Raw genomic sequence first — 18,652 nt, 5'->3', positions numbered from 1 at the left:
TTCTCACATTGATGCCGGACAATGCTGTCCTCTGCTGCATATGCAACTGGAGCCATGGGTCTCTCCATGTGTGCTCATTAGTTGGTGTTTTAGTCCCTGGGAGTTCTGGAGGGTTTGTTTAGTTGATAATTTGTTCTTTCCGTGAGGTTGCAAACCCCTTCTGCTCCTTCAGTCCTTTCTCTAGCTCCTTCATTTGGGGCCCTGTGTTTAGTCTGATGTTTGGCTGCAAGCCTCTTACTTTGTATCTGTGTGACTCTGGCAGACCCTCTAAGGAGGCATCCATGTCTGGCTCCTGCCAGTAAGCACTTTTTTGCATCAGCAATAGTGCTTGGGTTTGGTGGCTGCATATGAGGTGGATCCCTAGCCTTTAAACTGAGCATTAGCAAACATTTGCCTGGCAACCCAACTTAAGGGTACAGATTAAGAGCACACAGTGCCCAGAAGAACAGGCTACCCTAGATCCTCCACATATATTTCTGCATGTGCAGCCTCATATGTTGGCCATGAGTTCAGCATTTCCCTTCTTTCAAGAGTCTCCCAAATTCTGTTTTCATTGTCACCTCAATGTGGAGTCCCATCACCAACTGAGGAACTCAACTAAGGCAGGACTCATGCCTAGCAGCCAAATTCAAGGCACCATTAAGATCAGTTCCGTGTGTGCCAAGGACCCCACAGTGTGTGTGTGTTCTTATGGAGAAGATTGTCCAGAGGATCTCTGACTACAGATTAACTCTGTTCTGCCCACATTTCCTACACACTTCCAGGCTGTCTCACAGTGACGGATGAATTTTAATAAGAAGGTAGATGTCCCAGTGTGCCGTGGAAGATGACATGAAAGTCAGAGTCCGCAGCACAAGCTGAGAGCAGACATTGGGAACACCTGTAAATGTTAAAGAAACCAGAGACCTGCCACAAGTTTTCACTAAGGTAGTAAATAGAAAAAAAAGTGCCAAGCCTGTATTGTACAATCTCAGCTACAAAGTTTATAAGTATAAACTTTAGTTACATTTAAAATACAGACTTAGCAAAATTAATCTTAGTTGCAATTTTTTTATATTTTTTTTCTATTGTGGTTTTATATATTCTTTTCTTTTCTTTTATACTCTATACTTTCTAATACATCTTTATTACTTTTAAAGTGAGAAGGTATTTCTAAGGGGAATAAAAAAATACATAAAAGACGTTTAGAACTGAAGAATGCTCGATTGTCAGGGCAATCTAGATAAGGTGTCCTACCAAATTTAGCAACATTGACATGACAAATACAAAATTCTGGTGTGTGAGGAATGAGGTTCACTACTGGTTCTCTGCCTCTGGGGATGAGGCTGCTCTTTGAGATGAATCAGAACTTTATTCTAGAAGTGTCAGCTTGGTATTCAGAAAGTAGATAATTGTTGTAAGGGAGGAGAGGCCCTTGGTCCTGTGGAAGCCCGATGCCCAGCATGGGGAATGCTAGGGAGGTAAGGTGAGAGTGGGTTGGGGGGGGGAGGAGAGAATAGGGGGTTTGTGAAGGGGAAACCAGGGAAATGAGATAATATTTGAAATGTAAATACATAGTTTGATCTTGTTTGAATCTTGTGAAGTAGGCACTGGAAACCGAAAGGGATGGCTCCTCCCACAACCAGAAAAACAAACCAGAATTGCTTGGGGCCTCCACCCTTGGAATCTCAAGCCTTCAAATCTTCACTTTAGTGCCTACTGCTGGGACTTTCCAGCTCTAGGTAGGCCGGTCCACAGCTCCAATGGGCTTCATGTCCAAGCATGCCTTGCCACTCAACTGAACAGCAACAGAAGGCATCTTGGGGGGTCTTCTCGGCACCGGCATCTGGTATCTCACATGCTTCCAGAATTTGGAGCTTAGAGACTGCTTGTCGGCCACGTGGTCTTCCCTCCACTTGATGGTCCCCTGCATTTTCACAAGATGCTGGAGAGAATCTTGCAGCTCCCCAACCTGCAGTCGGCTAGCCTCCTCGCCCAGGGGCTCCATTTCAATAAGAATCACCTTGGAGTTGTTCTGGATGAGGGCACTGTGCAGAGCAATCTCTTGCTCATAGGCAAACTCCTTGCTGTGCATCATGTGAGGGGCCAGGACAAACATTTGTCGTCTGCTATTCTGGATACTGCTTTCCACCACGGTGGCTGCATCTACAATCACAAGATGAATGGAGACTTTCTATCATTCTTTTTGTAAGTTTAATGTCTGAATCGTGAATGTTCTAAACATAAAAAATGGGAGGGGGGTACTCCTAGCCAAATAGTCATATTCACAAAGTAGGAATGAAGTTACCAATGTTGCTACAAAAACATCCTTCCAAGGGCCCTGTGTTTACTCAGATAAATCAATGCTAATGAAAAGTCTTCTTAGATACCCTGGAAAGTGAAGGTCTCTTAGTCTATCATTTCACGGGAGATGCAGAGTGGACTTCAAGTGAGTATAGAAGACAGGTAGCCAGAACCTATACCCAGTGCACTGGACAGCTATCAACTTCGCTAAGGGAAGAGCTGTGTTCTGTTGGCAGCTTTGACGTAACTGATTGGAAGAGAGATGAGAGTTCCTGCATCGATGGAGGGGAAGTAGGAACTATCCGAGAGAATACCACTACCTGACAAAGACAATACAAGCTTGATCCCCAGAGAACACACAAGCATCTGAGTTTGGCTGATATGGAAGTAGGAAGGAGAAATAAATCTCTGGCAGCTACACACAACCCCGTAGACAAGTGGAGAGCCTACAGATTCTTGAGCAGATTTGAGACACAGAAAGAACCCTAGTGAGCATGGCCCACTATTCTCTACCCATCAGGCAGTCAGCAGGAGAGCTGGTGAAGCAGGAAGGGGCCCCTACTAGGAAGATTAAGATCATACCCTCATTATATGTGCATCTTTAGGTCAGCAATAATCAGATATTTGAGAAGAAACCAGACTGCCCTGGGCACATGCTGTCAACCTACTGGAACTTAAATCTCTCTCCCTTTAGTAGACGTGTCAATTTAAAAAGCTAAGAGTAAGGCTTGTGCTTGTGATATTCTGTCCTTGTTCTCATTCTAAACCCTTACTGGTGTCTGAGGAATCAAGGAAGAGTTGACCGGAAGGTGAGAACACTCATGGCCTAAGTGCATGGGGGGCAGACAAAACAAAAACAAAGCTGCTGACATGGCTGGGGTTGAGATAAAACTGTCAAAAGCACTTGAGATTAGCTAAGAATGCTAAGAGACAGAAGCTGCTGTTCCACTGCCCTGGCAAGACAGATTTGTAAACCGCATCAGCAACATGAAGAAAATCAGCAGGACATTCCTCAAGTCTTTCAAATAACTTTGCGTTAGGCTGTCTGGATATCAGGATCAAAACCTTTTTCTCAGTTCTCTGTTAGGTCTCCTGGAGAGATTAGCCAGTTTCAGAGATGGCTCTACCCAACTGTAAGGGATTATAACCTTCTCTTCACTTCACAAGTCTTCAGACTCTGAACTCTTCCCTCCAGAGATTTTCTAGCTAGCCTATGGGGCACAGAAACATGGAGTGGAAACCATTACAGAAAACCACAGCTGGTCAAAACGCAGAAAGCAAGCAATTGTGGATTCCAAGTCACAAATGGCAATCTACAATATGACTCCTTTACCTGAGGCTCCTGGGACATCTAGGGAGAGAGGATAAAATGAGGCTAAGAGCCAGAACACCACGTCAACTACTACAATGTTGTGTTGTCTAGGAATGCCAGGGAAGCTTCACCCATGATACCTCATCATGAATATGGCCTGAATATGTACAATACCAATAGATATGCTATCAAAGAGGTCAAAAAAATATCTCATAAGGCTCCAGCCATAGTCAAAGAACTACATACAATTAAGACGTGTCAAAAGTCAAAGAGTTGCTTGGATGAGCCCTCAATTGATCACACAACGCCAAGTGGTCAACCTGAAACCATATATATATATATATATTCAAGTCACAGTACATTGGATAAGCAGGCTAAATTATATGTTTATGTGTGGGAGCATGCATGTGTGTGTATGTGTGTGTGCACATGTATGCATGTGTGTGTTTGCATGTGTGCACATGTGTGGGTGTCTATGTGTGGTGTGTGTGTGTGTTGTGTGCAGCAAAAAAAAACTTTAAAAAGAACATTATTTAGAGGCAGCAAGGTGGAGGGCCTGGCAGGAGGGAGGAAATGGTGGAAATGATAGAATATTTATTTTTCTATGTTTTCCGGTTATTCTAGTGTGACTCAACGCAAGCGAACCGGAGGCAATGGCAGGCAATGCACAGCTGGACTCATCTACCATGTCCCGCCCACACCACGGCTGTGGACACTTTGTTCTTAGGCCAGGAGTGGAATGAGAAGAGTGAACGGTGAGCGTCTCCCAAGCAACAGTCTCAAAGCTCTGATCTCGGGGCAGCAAGATGGCTCAGTAAGTAAAGGTGTTTGCCACCAGCCCGAGGACCAGAATTGGATCCCCAAGACCCAGATGATCGGAAGAGAGAACCAGCTCTTTCTTGGTCGACCTCTCATTGTCACACCCCTGTGTGACACATATAACACATGTGTAACTTTAAAATATTTCTGGTCTAAGTCAAGCATGGATGTTCATGCAGTATCATAATCCACATGTGTTTCAAGCCAGCCTATACTACAAAGTGAGTTGCAGGCCAACAAGGGGAACCAGGAAAGACTCTGTCTCAAGATAACGATCAATCAATAGTAAATCTCTGGTCTTGAATCTAATCTGAGATGACAATCAATGTAAGTCCTTCACTAATCAGCAAAGAGGCCAAATCATTTGCATAAATTATTTTTTGTTAATGAATTTGTGTTTATTACAAAGTAGATAGATATTCTAAGTTTAATTCCTTATTGTGATATAACATATTACAATATAGTATAATGCATTAGCATTATATATGTAGCAATAAGCGATAACAGCGCAATAATATATTATACCAATTCCATAATGTAATAAATAACTCCTATTAAATGTAGAGTATGAACATCAGAATTTCTTCTACTTATTGCTACGAAATTACAATGATCTTCTAAACAGAATTTTAAGTGTAAGAATGCAGCAGAGAGAACATGTGTGCATGGTTTACCTGATAAACTAAAAGACTAGTGCAAGATATAACTCTCAGTACTTACTCCATATACTTCAAGTTTAAAAAAATAAATAAATCAATGCATAATGCATTTGATGCCATAATGGCAGTTTGTAACAAAGTGTGTTTCTGTGGCCCTCCTTTTCCCATCTCTCACACCCCTGATTAGCTGTACCAGGTTCCTTCTGTACATGATCTAGGAGTCCTTTTCCCCACCCCTCCCTCCTCACTACCTAGCATTATCTACTCATAGTCTCCAGGATTTTTTTCAGAGAATTTGAACCCCCTGACCTGTCTTGGTCAGTTTACCTTGCCCAGGCAGCAGGTCCCTCCCGTAAATGCACAACTTGTAGCCACATTTATTTTCAAGAACCTCGGGCAGAGTGTGGTGAACAAAGTACTCCACGGAGCCATTTTCTGCTGCGCTGCCCCGGAAGACCCGAGGGTAAATGACATACGCGTCGTAGAGCTTGTTGTCTGAGGAGCAAATCAAGAAGTACAGCTTCATTTCCTGCTTCCCAAACCTCTCGCCTGTCTTCTGAAGGACAGTTCTTACCAAGTTTTATGGCTACTAGTGATGGTCCTTTGCCACTCCCCCAAATCCCCATCCCTGCCAGTACTCTAAAGTCAAGAGTTTTAAATCATTTTAAAATTTTAAAATCATATGAAATGTGAGCAGGAGATAAGAGATCTGTAACAAAGGTTGGTTGGTTTCTTTTTGTTTGTTTGCTTGTTTTGTTTTTTTTTTTAAAGCATCTTAGCTTGAATGACAGAGAACAGAGTCTGTTCAGAATACTTCACGTTCGTGTATAAGCTATTATAGTATCTGTTATCATGGGTGGGTGGGTAGCCCCTTTGCTGTTGACTGTTATATTTTCCCACACACCATTCCTCTTTAAGCCACAGAGCGGGAGTTCAAAGACCGCCAGTGGGTACCCGAAGCCACAGACAGTACTGTGCCCTCTATTTGACACTTCCTCCTATACATGTATACCTGAGACTAATTTATAAACTTGTCACAGTACAAGTTTAACAACCATAGCTAGTAATAAACATGGAACAATGGACTAGAACAACATGCAAGTCATCGCTACTCCTGCACAAGCACCATGCAACTCCAGCAGTAACCCTGCTAACTAATAGGGTAATTGGCTAGTGCCGGGTTATTATCCATTACTCATTATACAACATGGATACTGAACAGACAACCCCTGTCCCAGAAGGACGATCGCTTATCTCAGAATCACGCTCAACTTAAAACTCAACGTTTGTTTCTTTCATCGACTGCGTATTTAAATCTTGACAAGCTTCAGTTGACCTTAGACAACTGAAACTTCAGAAAGCAAAGTCAAGGGTATATGGCAACCCTACTACTTCCTTGGAAGTTAATATGCTCATGGTTAATAGTGACAAGGAAGTAGAACTTCTTAAGGGGTTTGAATTTCCGACAAACCAAAACGGCCTCCTGCTGACTGATTGAAAGCTATTGTGTGCTTTCAAAGGAAGGCTTCAATGTTCCTACTTTACCAGGACTCTTCTTTTGCATGTGTAAAGTTCATGCAAGTGTGCACCCAAGGGAAATGAGCCTATGTTCTGGTCCTCTCTATAACCTGCGCACATCTAGAAAGCAGGTATGGATGTATTGTTCTTTTATGAAGTCTTATTAACATACATTTTCCAAAATATTGAAACCTGTCCAGGCCTCAGGAGGAGTCTGTGATGGGGACTCACTGGGAATACCAATCCCACCAAGGAGAATATTGGAGATCAATGTCTGAAGGTCAGGGACACAAGCAGTGACAAATTGGCGTCGACATTGATGTGTGTAGACTCAAAAAGCCCATGCTTGAGGTTACAACGAAAAAAGAAATCGAGTTTAGCAGCAAGTCATTGCTAAATAAATGACCAATGGTCTGTGTGACTTTTTCTTGTGAGAAGAATCTTGACAGCCGATACTTACCATTCTGGATTTTATAAGGAGTCACTATATCTCTCCAGAACAGAGCAACCTCAATCCAGAACACTTTTAAGACTATCACCAAGATATTGATAAACATCAGCAATAGACTACATCCGGCAACTAGGTAGTAGGTGCTTTGGTGATCAACTATCAAGAGATAGGGAGAGAAGGAAAACTATGATTAGTATTAGTAAAATAAGACAGAACGGATGATTGCTTGAACTCTGACATCCTCAGAAACTACAAGGCATTCCTACCCAATAAACCAACATTGAATTTTCAGAAATACCTTCACAATCAACAAATCAAGTTTCTTAGTGCATACTCTGTGCCAGTCTTGAGGCTTGGTAGCACAGGGTGTGCTTAAATGTAAAGGAGCACATAGACACATGCCAAGCCAGCTAAGGTATGAGCCAAAAGGGATTTCAGCTGACAGAGACATTTTGAACAGTGAAAGCTCTTTGATGAAGGAAGGAAGAAGGTTTCCCATAGAATGGATCAATAAAGGATGAAGAAGACTCAGAAAGGTCTAGGAAAAGCAACACTCTCCTGTCTAGAGAGGATGCTGAGGCCATTCGCAGAGGTGGAAGTGTGTATTCTGAGAACTATATTAATTCCCTTTGGGGAGTTAGTGGATGGTGTGGTAGGGGTTGTGCATGATCAGAGACTCTTGCTAGGGAATGTGTCCTAACCCGAAAGGGTATTAGGGACAAAAGTGCTTTTAAGAAAGATTCATCTGACAGCCGTGGAATGTTCATTTGTACGGGATGAGATGACATGTTCAAGGAATATAGCAGGTTGGGTATTTGTGGGGGACGATGAAGCTTGGAACTCATGAAATAATAAAAATGGGATTGGTGAGGTCAGGATCTGTTGGCAGCCCTAAGGAGCATGAGTCAGTAGATCAGGGAGCTATTGCAGCTAGGAGATGGGGATATAGAAAGGACCCACTGTTGCAGGTCATGGAATACTGTGGTGGAGACATCAAATTGCTGGGCTCTATAATCCTGATGCCTCCCACTATTGAGTCCTTCCTTCAACTATCTCTGACTGAGTCCCACATTCTTTGTTTCACAAAAACACACAAGAAACACGGCTTTCAACTCCAGGAACTTGTAAGACACATGTACATGTTGGACACAGGGACTGTCACCATTCGTGGTACACTTGGGTGTTTTGGCTATAAGATCCTCAGACTTATTAGAAGTGGTGCTGCTTATGTGAGGAGATCCTTAAGTCAGACCTGGAAAGCAGTTCTTTTTTATTTTTTTTGCAAATCCCCATGCACAGGCAACAAGACCTGGCGTGCAGATCTCCGCTAGTGGTGACAAATTCCTCTACCATCGACAGTTCACCATCTCTGTGAATCCAGGAAAAGAAACTCAAGACACTAAAGTCTTGGGACCCAAAGATGAGGAAAGAGCTCAAAACTGGCCAGAGCTTGCTGTCTTTACTTCTTCAGGTTTAAGTAAGAACTTCCCAAGGAGCTCATTCTGAAAAATTGTCTAAAAGTACCACTAAATATGTGTTAGGGAGATACAGAGGGTATGGAAGATATGCTTATAGGAACTGTTGTGGGTGAAATACTGGTGTGGGTGGATGAAATGTTAACATGAGGCAAGACCTTGAGTCAAGGTGATGCAGAAAGTTGATGTTCAATATTTACTTATGCGCACAGGACTTTGTAAACTACAGTGGTTTTCACATCAGTGACTAGACACGAATGCTTCTTGGCAGTGTTTATAAACAGGAAATGTCATCTGTGTTGAATCCTGGGTCTAGAATTAGAGTTCTCACCAAGGCCTTAGGCTCGCTCTACCCTTGCTTGCTCGGCTTAGTAAAATTGACAAATAGTATGGGGTGAGAAGATACACGAGAAGTTAAAAGGCATAATTCAATCTGGCTTCAGCATAGAAAACATTAAATATGAATATGCATTATTGTTGCCATAGACACTCTATCTGCACCTAGTGGTGTTTAGAAATATGCAGAGAGAGGCTTTTAAAGTTTTTTTTTTTTTTAATTTAAGAAATATCAGAATTTTGGGAACAAACAAACTCATTATGATCATTCAACAACAATAGACGAGATTTTTATTTAGTGTGCCGCGTTGTTGAAGCAGTACAAGCACATTGATTTGAATAGCAACAGGTGAATTAAAAAATAGACCGGAAAATACAAAACCATACACAAACAAAACAAATACAGAATTACAGATAGCACAAGCATAATTCTAATACAAACACAACTAGAGACTATTCAAAAATCTGGACAAAAGATCCTGTTAGCAGAGGAGACCACTGAGGACTCAAGGTCTTGGCGGGGTTGGCTTCTCTTTTCCTGTAGAATGTGCAGTGACCACCAGCATCTCAACACAGTGCTGTGGTCCACAGTCACCCCGAGTAACACTAGTATCAGGGGCAGTTGCCTGAGGCATCATTGAACACGGCATCACTAAAATCCATCTATGAGTCACAACTCTTGCCACCTATGAGTCAAAACTCTGCTTTATAAAGCCTTACAAGGCAGAGCCTCAAAAATCTAAACCAGAACAAGAAACATTCTGGCTGGGTAAGGTGACACATGGCTTTAATCCAAGTATCTGGGGGGCAAAGGCAGGTGGAACTTGAGGAGTTTAAGAGAAGAATGGTCCCTATAGTAAAATCAAACAAAAGAAGGCAAACAGAACCAACAAAAACCCCAAATACCACTTCAGGCAGAGACACAGCATGATGGTATCAAATAGGTACCTCCACCCTATATTTTTTAATCAATATATTTATCCAAATAAATTCCCCAAATAGTGCTATAAGCTTAGAATCAGTGTCTCTCCCCCTTCCATGCCCTCTCAATATTTGAAAGAAATTTAAAAAAAATTTTTTTATTCGCTGTATTGCCATTAAAGCAGTGGTCAGTATAATAAGAGAATGTTAAGGGTTAAAAAAAAAAGGAAAAGAAATGTTTTCTCTACTCTTTAAAATGGGATCAGATTGGTCATCCACTTATCATGATGACGGCACCCATAAACCCGAGGACCAAGCAATGGGATCAATAATTGCCCAGAATGAAAGTCTGTAAGTTGTTTTCGTGACAAGAATACAGGAAGAGACACAGCAGGGTTATCACTGCTTCGAACCCAGTGTCAACGCCAATGCCCCTCATAGCCTGTGCAAAGGATGGCTGAAGAAGCCACTGATGAGTGAGAGGGAGCCCAGAGAGGAGAGAGAGGAATTGACAGCACGTGAAGGAGGGTGACCAGAGAGAGAGGACCACGAGGACAAGGAGAAGGGGGCCCAAGAGAGGAAGGGTACAATGACAGAGACTCCTACTGGAAAACATAAACATTCTGGAAAGACCAGATTTAAGGAACTTCCTCAACACGAGAAGCACATTTCATGAAACTGGCCAACTAGTCCCAAGATCATGGCGGATCCCTGGGGATCAAGTGACAGCACACAGTCCTCTGAGAAAAATGGGTGCAGGTTGCAGTGAATTTAGTCAATGTTGTCAAGCAATGTGTGGGGACACTCCTTACTTGGTTGTTTCTTTTTCAGTCTTACGGTGTGCTTTATTACACCTTCAATGTTCATGGCCAGACAGTCATATTCCAGGGACAAGTCCTTGTCTGTCACTTCAGTTATCCTTAGCAGTGAGATTAAACAAGCCATGTCATTGCTGGAACTGAGAAAGCAACATGTTACTGACATTTTCCTGGCAAGTCTCAACTTCGACATAGAAATAGCTGTGCATGGTAATCTATGTCTGTATTATATCCCAACAATAAGATATAATGATCCCATCACTCAAGAAGCAGGAGGATCTCTGTGAATTCGAGGCCAAGCTGGTCTACACAGTGAGTTCCAGACCATTCAGGGCTACCTAGTAAGACCTTGTCTCAATAGATAGATACATACATACTTACATAGATGATGCATACATACATACTTACATACATACATAAGTGATAGATAGATAAGTAGATAGATAGATAGATAGATAGATAGATAGATGATAGATAGATAGATAGATGATAGATAGATAGATAGATAGATAGATAGATAGATAGATAGATAGATGACTTGCCTTTTATTTTGACTTTTCATTTCTTGAATTCTGGTTTCACCCAAATAGCTGATATTTGTTTTGTTAATCTGCCACATTACAGCAGCCAAGAACTGAGCGCCTTTGCCAAAGCAAGCTGAACAGGTAATATTTGCTGTTTTACCTAGATTGGAAGCAAAGAGATTCGCTACAAAAATTCAGTTCTGCAAGTGGCATCCAGTTTCCCTCGGTGGAGTAAACCTGCATCTCTGTTCACATCCCTTCCTCATCTTCCAGTGGCTTCTTCGTTAGCCATACTCAGCTTCTCCATCTTTCTTAGAGCCCCCGTAACCTCTCAACTCAGGGAATGCTGAGCTTGCTCTAGCCTCATACAGTCACACAGGAGTTGCTGTTAGTTAAAATGTTCTTTTTTACTGGTCTCTTCCACAACTTTCTCTTCCCACGGAATTCCCCTTATCTCTATATGAGCTACCTCTGGAGATAAAACAGCTTTATCCAACTGAACTATCAAGTATACTGGATGTCAACATCCACAGAGTACTCTCCTGACCAATACAGATGCAGACGCACACAGCCAAACATTGGACTGAGTATGAGGACCCCAAAGGAGAATGTAGGGGGAAGGACTGAAGAAGCTGAAGGGGTTTACAGCCCTATAGGAAGAACAACATTATCAAACAACCAGACCCTCCTCCAGCTCCAAGAGATTAAAACACCAACCAAAGAGTACACATGGAGAGACTCATGGCCCCAACTGCATACGTAGCAAAGGATTGCCTTATTTGGTATCAATGGGAGGGGAGGTCCTTGATCCTGTGGAGGCTTGGTGCCCCAATGTAGGGGAATGCTAAGGCAGTGAGGTGGGAATTGGTGGGTGGGTGGGGGAGCACCCTCATAGAAACAGGGAGGAGGAAGATGGGATAGGGGTTTTTTACGGAAGGGAAAACAGGGAGGTGGATAACATTTAAAATATAAATAAATAAAATAACCAATTAAAATAAAAGAAAGAAAATACTAGAGCTGATTTTGACTACAGCTATACACTCAACCTTCCCTTCTGGAACCTAGGACTATCACTGGAGCTTGCCTTAAAATGAGGACCTGAGAGTCTCTGGAACAGCAAAGCTGTGGAGAAAGAATAGAGGCTACCACACTGCAGGTGAAAATCTAGAAGTCAAGACTCGAGCTGATAATACAGTTAGATGCTGCTTGTTGGCAGGAAAGGGGGAGGCAGAAAAGATTACACACAAGAGGTTATGTAAGATCTTGCTTCAACGAAACGAGGAACCACCATGTGGACAGAATAGGGAAGAAAGCAAACATGCTGCTGAGACCAGGAGTATGGCAGTGTCATAGGTTACAGAGGGTAATGAGGGAGACGTGATTCATCATGGTGCTTCAGACACTAAGTCCTTTCCATTGGACCCAGCTTCTAATGAAAACCGACAGGAGCAGAAGCAAAGATTCCTAAGCCTATATTCTCACTCTTTGTCTCTCCGTGACCTTTGGTGTGCCTTTGAGCATCTCTGAGCCTATGTTCAACAGTGAAGTGAGGACACCTGCTATCTGCGCAGAACTGATGACAACAAGAAATGCTTCTATGAGAGTACCATGAACCCCAAGGCTCAACAGTGTGGAATTTTGCTTTGACAGGGACAGGACCTTCCATGCTGTCACCTCCCATGATCCCCTCTACTAATGATATGACCCTTCCATAGGAAACTAGAGCTGAAATCCTAAGGAAATGTCTTTCCAGGTCAACAGGGAGTTGTTTAAAGTCTCTTACCTATTTCCACATCTTTTGTGTCGTTGTGGACAGGGTCTGTAATTACTGGAAATACAGAAAAGCCTATTTCTTAAAATTAAAAACAGAAATAGAACATAATTATTGAAGTATTGATTACTCATCAATATAAAGCTCATCTTTTTATGGTTCTATTTAATTTCCCAGCATTGTGTCAGCGCTTTTGGAAATAACCATTGGCAGTGCACACACACAAATGAAGCAAATGTTTTGTGTGACCCTTTTTCTGATCACTGTGATATTTTTTGGCATCTTCTATTTTTTACTATATCACTAACACGAATACTGTCCTACCCATTGACTCTGTGACTTATAAACTATTTGAGAACCATGATTTTATAGAAGAAGCATAAAAGTACAAAGAAGGTGATATCAATATGTCCATGACAATGGTGTGTTCATGAGCCGCACGGGTCCTGTGCTCACGGCTCTCCACCACTGCGCTCATGTGTAGATGGAAATGTTTCTTCTTCCTCCTCGGGTGTTGCCTCTTCTGTCACCACTGAGAATGGGTGGGGGTGGGGAACAGGGAGGACTCTGGGAGCATGGATGAACCCTTCACCTCTATGTGCTCTATTTCTGGGTATGGCGATTAAGAAATACTGTAGTACTTGACTGTGAGAGGCACAGACACAACTGTAGTCTCCTGATGCTTATCCTCAAGCAACTGAGCACAGAAAGCAAAACGTTGTCTCTAACATCGCTTTGTCCTATTCTTGTTCCATGCCACTTGTATCAGTGAGACCCCCCCATCTCCTGAACAGAGGAACTGTGCCCAGAAAAACCTCAGTTCTACAAATGACACCAAAAATGATTAGGAAATCTTCCCATCAAATAGCGTCTATAATATTGAATTCATATTTGGACAAAAAGTTCTCTTCTAAACAAAGGACCTGCTTTGAAGATACTGATGATGTCAAAAGCATTGGAGACCAGGACTACAAACCACCCAGAGTGTGTATAAAAGCACTGTGCCCTATTACACTCAGGACTCCTCATTTATGGCGTCTACATCCATGAACTCAACTAGCTACATATGGGCATTAGCGACTTCTTTGGTAACTGTTGTGTAGGCTTTGTTTTGTAGACTTCTGATTCCCCGTGAGGCAGTACACCTCTCTGTGAAGTGTTGCATTGGTTATTGCAAGCAATCCAGAGATGGGGTAGAATTTATGGGAGGAAATAACTTTGGGGAAAATATGTGAAACCAGATAATCCAGAACTGAAGGAAGGAGGAGGAGGAAGGAAGAAGAAAGAAGAAGAAAAAGAAGGATGAAGAAGAAAGAGGGGGAGGGAATGCAGGAAGAGAAGGAGGAGGAGGAAATTGAGACTGGGTTAGTCTTGAAGATTAAGCCTACCCTTCCCCCCAAAAATTTATGGCTTCGGCTTAATAATATAATATCTTTCCCTGGAATTTTTAAACCTGATGCTGCATTGCAACTTCCTGTCATGGTAGAGTATGTGGAAGTCAAAAGGAAGCACAAGGGAGTAGAATATGTAGAAAGTGTAAGAATGCAATCAGAAATGCACAGGTCTTCCTGATTTGCTTTTGTTTGGGTCTTACCCCTTGTTGAAGCCGAGAGCTTACCTTTAACTGTGAATGATCTGCTTGCAGTCACGTTGTAACTGGTTCCGTTCTCCGTGTGTGTGAACTGACAGGTGTAATCACCTTCATCATCATATCTCAGGTTGTCAATGAACAAATAGACCAAGTGTGCCCTGAACCTTGATTCTTGCAGAGGTTTGCAGTTCTGAAGCAACAAAAACAAGACATTCCGATTTTCTTTCACTCAGTTTTCACTCTCACTTACACCACTTGTGCAGGTTTTATCCATTTTTCCCCAGAATTCGAACCTTTACCTTAAACCACCGAACAGGTGCTGTCCAATTATACAGGTCAATTGTTGGACATGTTATCTTGGAATTTTTAGCTGATCCATCTACTGTTGAGTACATCAGGTAATCGGGAATGTTACAGCTTGCTGGTCTTTTATGTATGGTGACATTCAAGTGTCCAGTCTTATTCAAGCTGGGGCTATAAAAAAAAACCAAGCATTTAAAGAGAATACTTATTACCACAATATATTTTAAACCAACTCTAGCCCTTAGACCATGTTGCTTTGGGAAAAAAAAAAAAAAAGATGGATGATGGCTCATCTCTTACTGCAAAATAATCATTAAGATCTCAAGCTTTAAAGACTTCTTTTATTACCCCTGAGATGGAGCCAAATTCTGAAAATGGCTCCCCCGGGTCCTCAAGCATCACACCTGCTGTACCTTTAGGATTCTAGCTGAAATGTGTGTCAGTATTTGTTATACCAGACGCAGAGTTAAGCCCTTTTTGTGAATTATGTCATTTTCTTCTCACAGTGATGATCTGGGGGTCATAATGACACAAGTGTATGAATTTTGAGTTAAGGCACCAAGGTCACTTGGTGGCAGCACACACCTAACTGGTAGAAGGGTGTGGCTTGAAAACTGTTGTCACCAAACCTAGGCACCAAACCATACCCGGGATTATCTGACACTTGATGAGTACCAGAGATGGTGTGAAAGCTAGACACAAGGCAGTGTTTAGATTTTCGATTCTGGCTGAGGGATTTGTACACACTGACCCCATGTCTCTGAAGTCTACATGTTTGTTTTGGACTCCGGCATCTACACCTTATCACCCAACCCAGATCTTTGTGGTGCCAGATGTGTGGGCTTTCATTTGGTATGCTAGCTTGTTCCTAATCTCAGTGAACATCGAGTGATTACTCATTGTCCTAATGGGTCACTAGACAATATATATTCAATATATAATATAATATAACATATACAATGTTATATATTCAATAGCCATCCCATCAACCCTAAGGCTCTTGGTCTTCTCGGTTGTAGTTTCTTGTTCTAATCACTTTACAAACTTAACCGTTCCACTGAGAAACAGAACACAGAGAAAGAAAGCTGGACTATCAGCCATTAACACCATGCACAAAACTTGAACTGGTTTCCTGAATAGTACCTTCTGACCACGCAAGTATAAATCCCAGAGTTTTCCACTCTGGCTGGCAGAAACTTCAGACGATCTCGAGAGACAAAGATCCGACTTCTTTTTTGAGAAGAAATGCTCTCACTTATATTTGAGTAATACCATTCCACGAGATTATTCGCACGTACTCTTAGGGGGCATCTCACAATTAAAGCCTCATTTTCCAGACCCCAGGATGGTTTGCCTACAAGTCAAAAAAAGTATCAACATGATTCTGAAATGTCCCAGTGAATAGACCACAGTTCTTCATATAACTTAAAGTTTCTATTTGGGATTAAATTTTTTTATGGACCTTATATTGTAATGCTTGGAGGAAAAACAGGTCAACAATTAAACCCCATAACTAAATGTGCCACCTGGTACAATGGCACTAATGTCCCTATTTGCTCCTAGTCGACAAATGCTTGTAATGATGTCCACGTGCAGGTACTGGGTTAGGTCTCAATTTATGTAACTCAAAAGTTATGATCTACTCACTGTAGGCAATTACTTCTGAGAGTCTTACGATAAAGAATGAAGAGGAAATGATTTCCTAACATAAGATCCAGCCCAAAACAACAGGAAGCAAGCAGCTTACATGAGGCCAGATGTTCCCAGAATCACGTAAGTTAAACACACGCCACTCATTTCAGAATCAGTACTTACTGCCCACTGTCACTGTGAAATACATAGGAACTGTCAGAATCGCCCAAGCCCAAAGCCCCGTTCTCCGTTTGTCCATCATGTGCTACTGATTGGTGGCTGAGGTCCCTCTGGTGGCAATGACACAGGATGATGATGGTGTGTTCACTGGGTGTTTGATGTGTGCTCTCTGATGTAGGGTCCAAAAGAGAAATCAGTGAAGATGCTGAAAAATAAATCATGTAAAACCACAAGTAAAATATTTAACGTGTACTTCTTTTTACTCACTTGTCTTGATATGTCCTTACCATAGAGGACAGTCAATGAACATGTATTTATTAGATTCATATATGTTTAAGAGTAGGTTTCAGGTATACAATTTTACATATACACACAATCTTACATTCATTTCTACTGAACTTGGCACTAAACAGCAGTCCTCACAATAACTAGATGTTCTTTTTTCATAATTATATCTTACCAGTAATTTGAACATTTTCTCAAAAAAAAAGGATAAATTAAGAGGAAACAAATTTTTGGCATTGGGAAAAATTAGAACCATAGAATTGAGCAGATGCTAGAAAGCACAGTGTTCATCAAAACCACAGACATGAAGCAGACTGGAGCAACATGCGTGTGTCTGCTGTTTTACCCACCAGTATACACCGGTAGTCATCATGTAAAAAAAAAGGAAAAAGAAAAATTTTGAATTAGAACATTCACGGGAGGCCTTCAAGACTGTTCCCCCAAACTTTCAAGGAATAGCCACTGCCCAGGTTTGTTCTCTAAAGCTACAGAGGCTTGCCAGAAGACTGAGAACAATAAATAATCCTTTTTCTCTTAAACAATCTATCACTATGGCTTTCCTCTCACCCATCAGAGGAGGGTACAGAAATCCCCCAAAGCCAGGAAACAAATTTAAAAAGGCATGCTTCTTTGAATTGCAGGTACGTTTTTTTCTAGAAGCTTCAGACAGTCAATGATTCTTACCCCAGATGAAGGGCTGGAGAGAATATGCCCAGGGCCTTGAGGCTACTTGGCACTCCTTCGTCTCCTTACTGCACACTGCCCATGTGGGTACACTCCCTCTTTCTTTTTAAATAGAAAGATGTCTTGGATTTTTTTTTTAACCCGCCCACCATGAAACTTGAGTTTCAGCCAAAATCCATGAGTTGTTCAAAAATGCTGCTGTCTCACTTACTGGGAATTCTTAGACTTACCACATAAATATTTAACCATAAAGACAACAGGACAACGTTATAATCTATTTCAGGGGAAACGCTTAAATCAGTCTCCCCTGGGTTGGCAGGGTCGTAGCAATTGAGATAAACAATGCTGTTAATCATAACATCCAGTCCCAAATCACTCACACACACACACACACACACACACACACACACACACACACACGCATGCACACACACACAGCAGGCTGTCCTCCAGCTACTCCCAGTCATGACCTCTGGCTAATACCTGTCAAGGGGCACAATCGGTGCCTGTGGCGTGGACAGTCTCACAAACCACCACACATGGGGCAGTGCAGGAGTGGTGTAGAGATGAGTCCTGAGATTCGAGAGGACTTCATGCTCCACGGGTACTTAGATATTTTCTCTAAAGGAAAGAGTTTGTCGGGCTCAGTCCAAAGAAGAGTATCACACCTTGGATTTCAGTCTATGACTCTCAGCTGGGATGGAGATAACCAAGCTGTTCTAAGGAGGCCACCATCTTCTGAGGCTTAACATAAAACAAACATTAACGATTGGTTTTGTTATGCATCACTGTCCCTACTCTATTATGAGGCTTCCTTTGATGTCTTCACTCGCAGGAAGGATTGGAGGACCATCCCCACACCAGCACCAATAGAAAAATAATTCAAATCTTTATATGGCAGTATCTTCTTTATGCCTTGTGTGGCTTCCTGTGACTCAACTATCAACCCTTCATTCCCCAAAGCAACCAAGGCCACACTCATGTTCTCTCCATGGTACAAATGATGACCCAGAGACACAAAGATCAAGTAAGGGGTCCATGCAACACAGCACCAAAAGAATTAGAACCCAAGCAGGCTGGCTCTAAGGAC

General features: G+C 42.0%; 1 protein-coding gene across 1 annotated transcript; it reads right to left on the bottom strand.

Annotated features, from left to right (window-relative positions):
* Positions 1 to 1,717: 1,717 nt before the first annotated feature.
* IL1RL1 (interleukin 1 receptor like 1) lies at positions 1,718 to 16,675 on the bottom strand (the record flags this gene model as incomplete). Its single annotated transcript, XM_080917485.1, has 10 exons — positions 1,718 to 2,145; positions 5,401 to 5,568; positions 7,052 to 7,198; positions 10,587 to 10,732; positions 11,135 to 11,276; positions 12,900 to 12,968; positions 14,506 to 14,668; positions 14,778 to 14,952; positions 15,925 to 16,135; positions 16,597 to 16,675. 10 exons carry the CDS (start codon positions 16,673 to 16,675, stop codon positions 1,718 to 1,720), a joined length of 1,728 nt encoding a protein of 575 aa, XP_080773611.1.
* Positions 16,676 to 18,652: the final 1,977 nt, after the last annotated feature.

Source organism: Micromys minutus (assembly GCF_963924665.1).
Source record: "Micromys minutus genome assembly, chromosome: 5".
Classification (NCBI taxonomy): domain Eukaryota; kingdom Metazoa; phylum Chordata; class Mammalia; order Rodentia; family Muridae; genus Micromys; species Micromys minutus.
The sequence above is the reverse complement of the archived record's forward strand: the minus strand, read 5'-3'. Positions and strand labels throughout refer to the sequence as shown.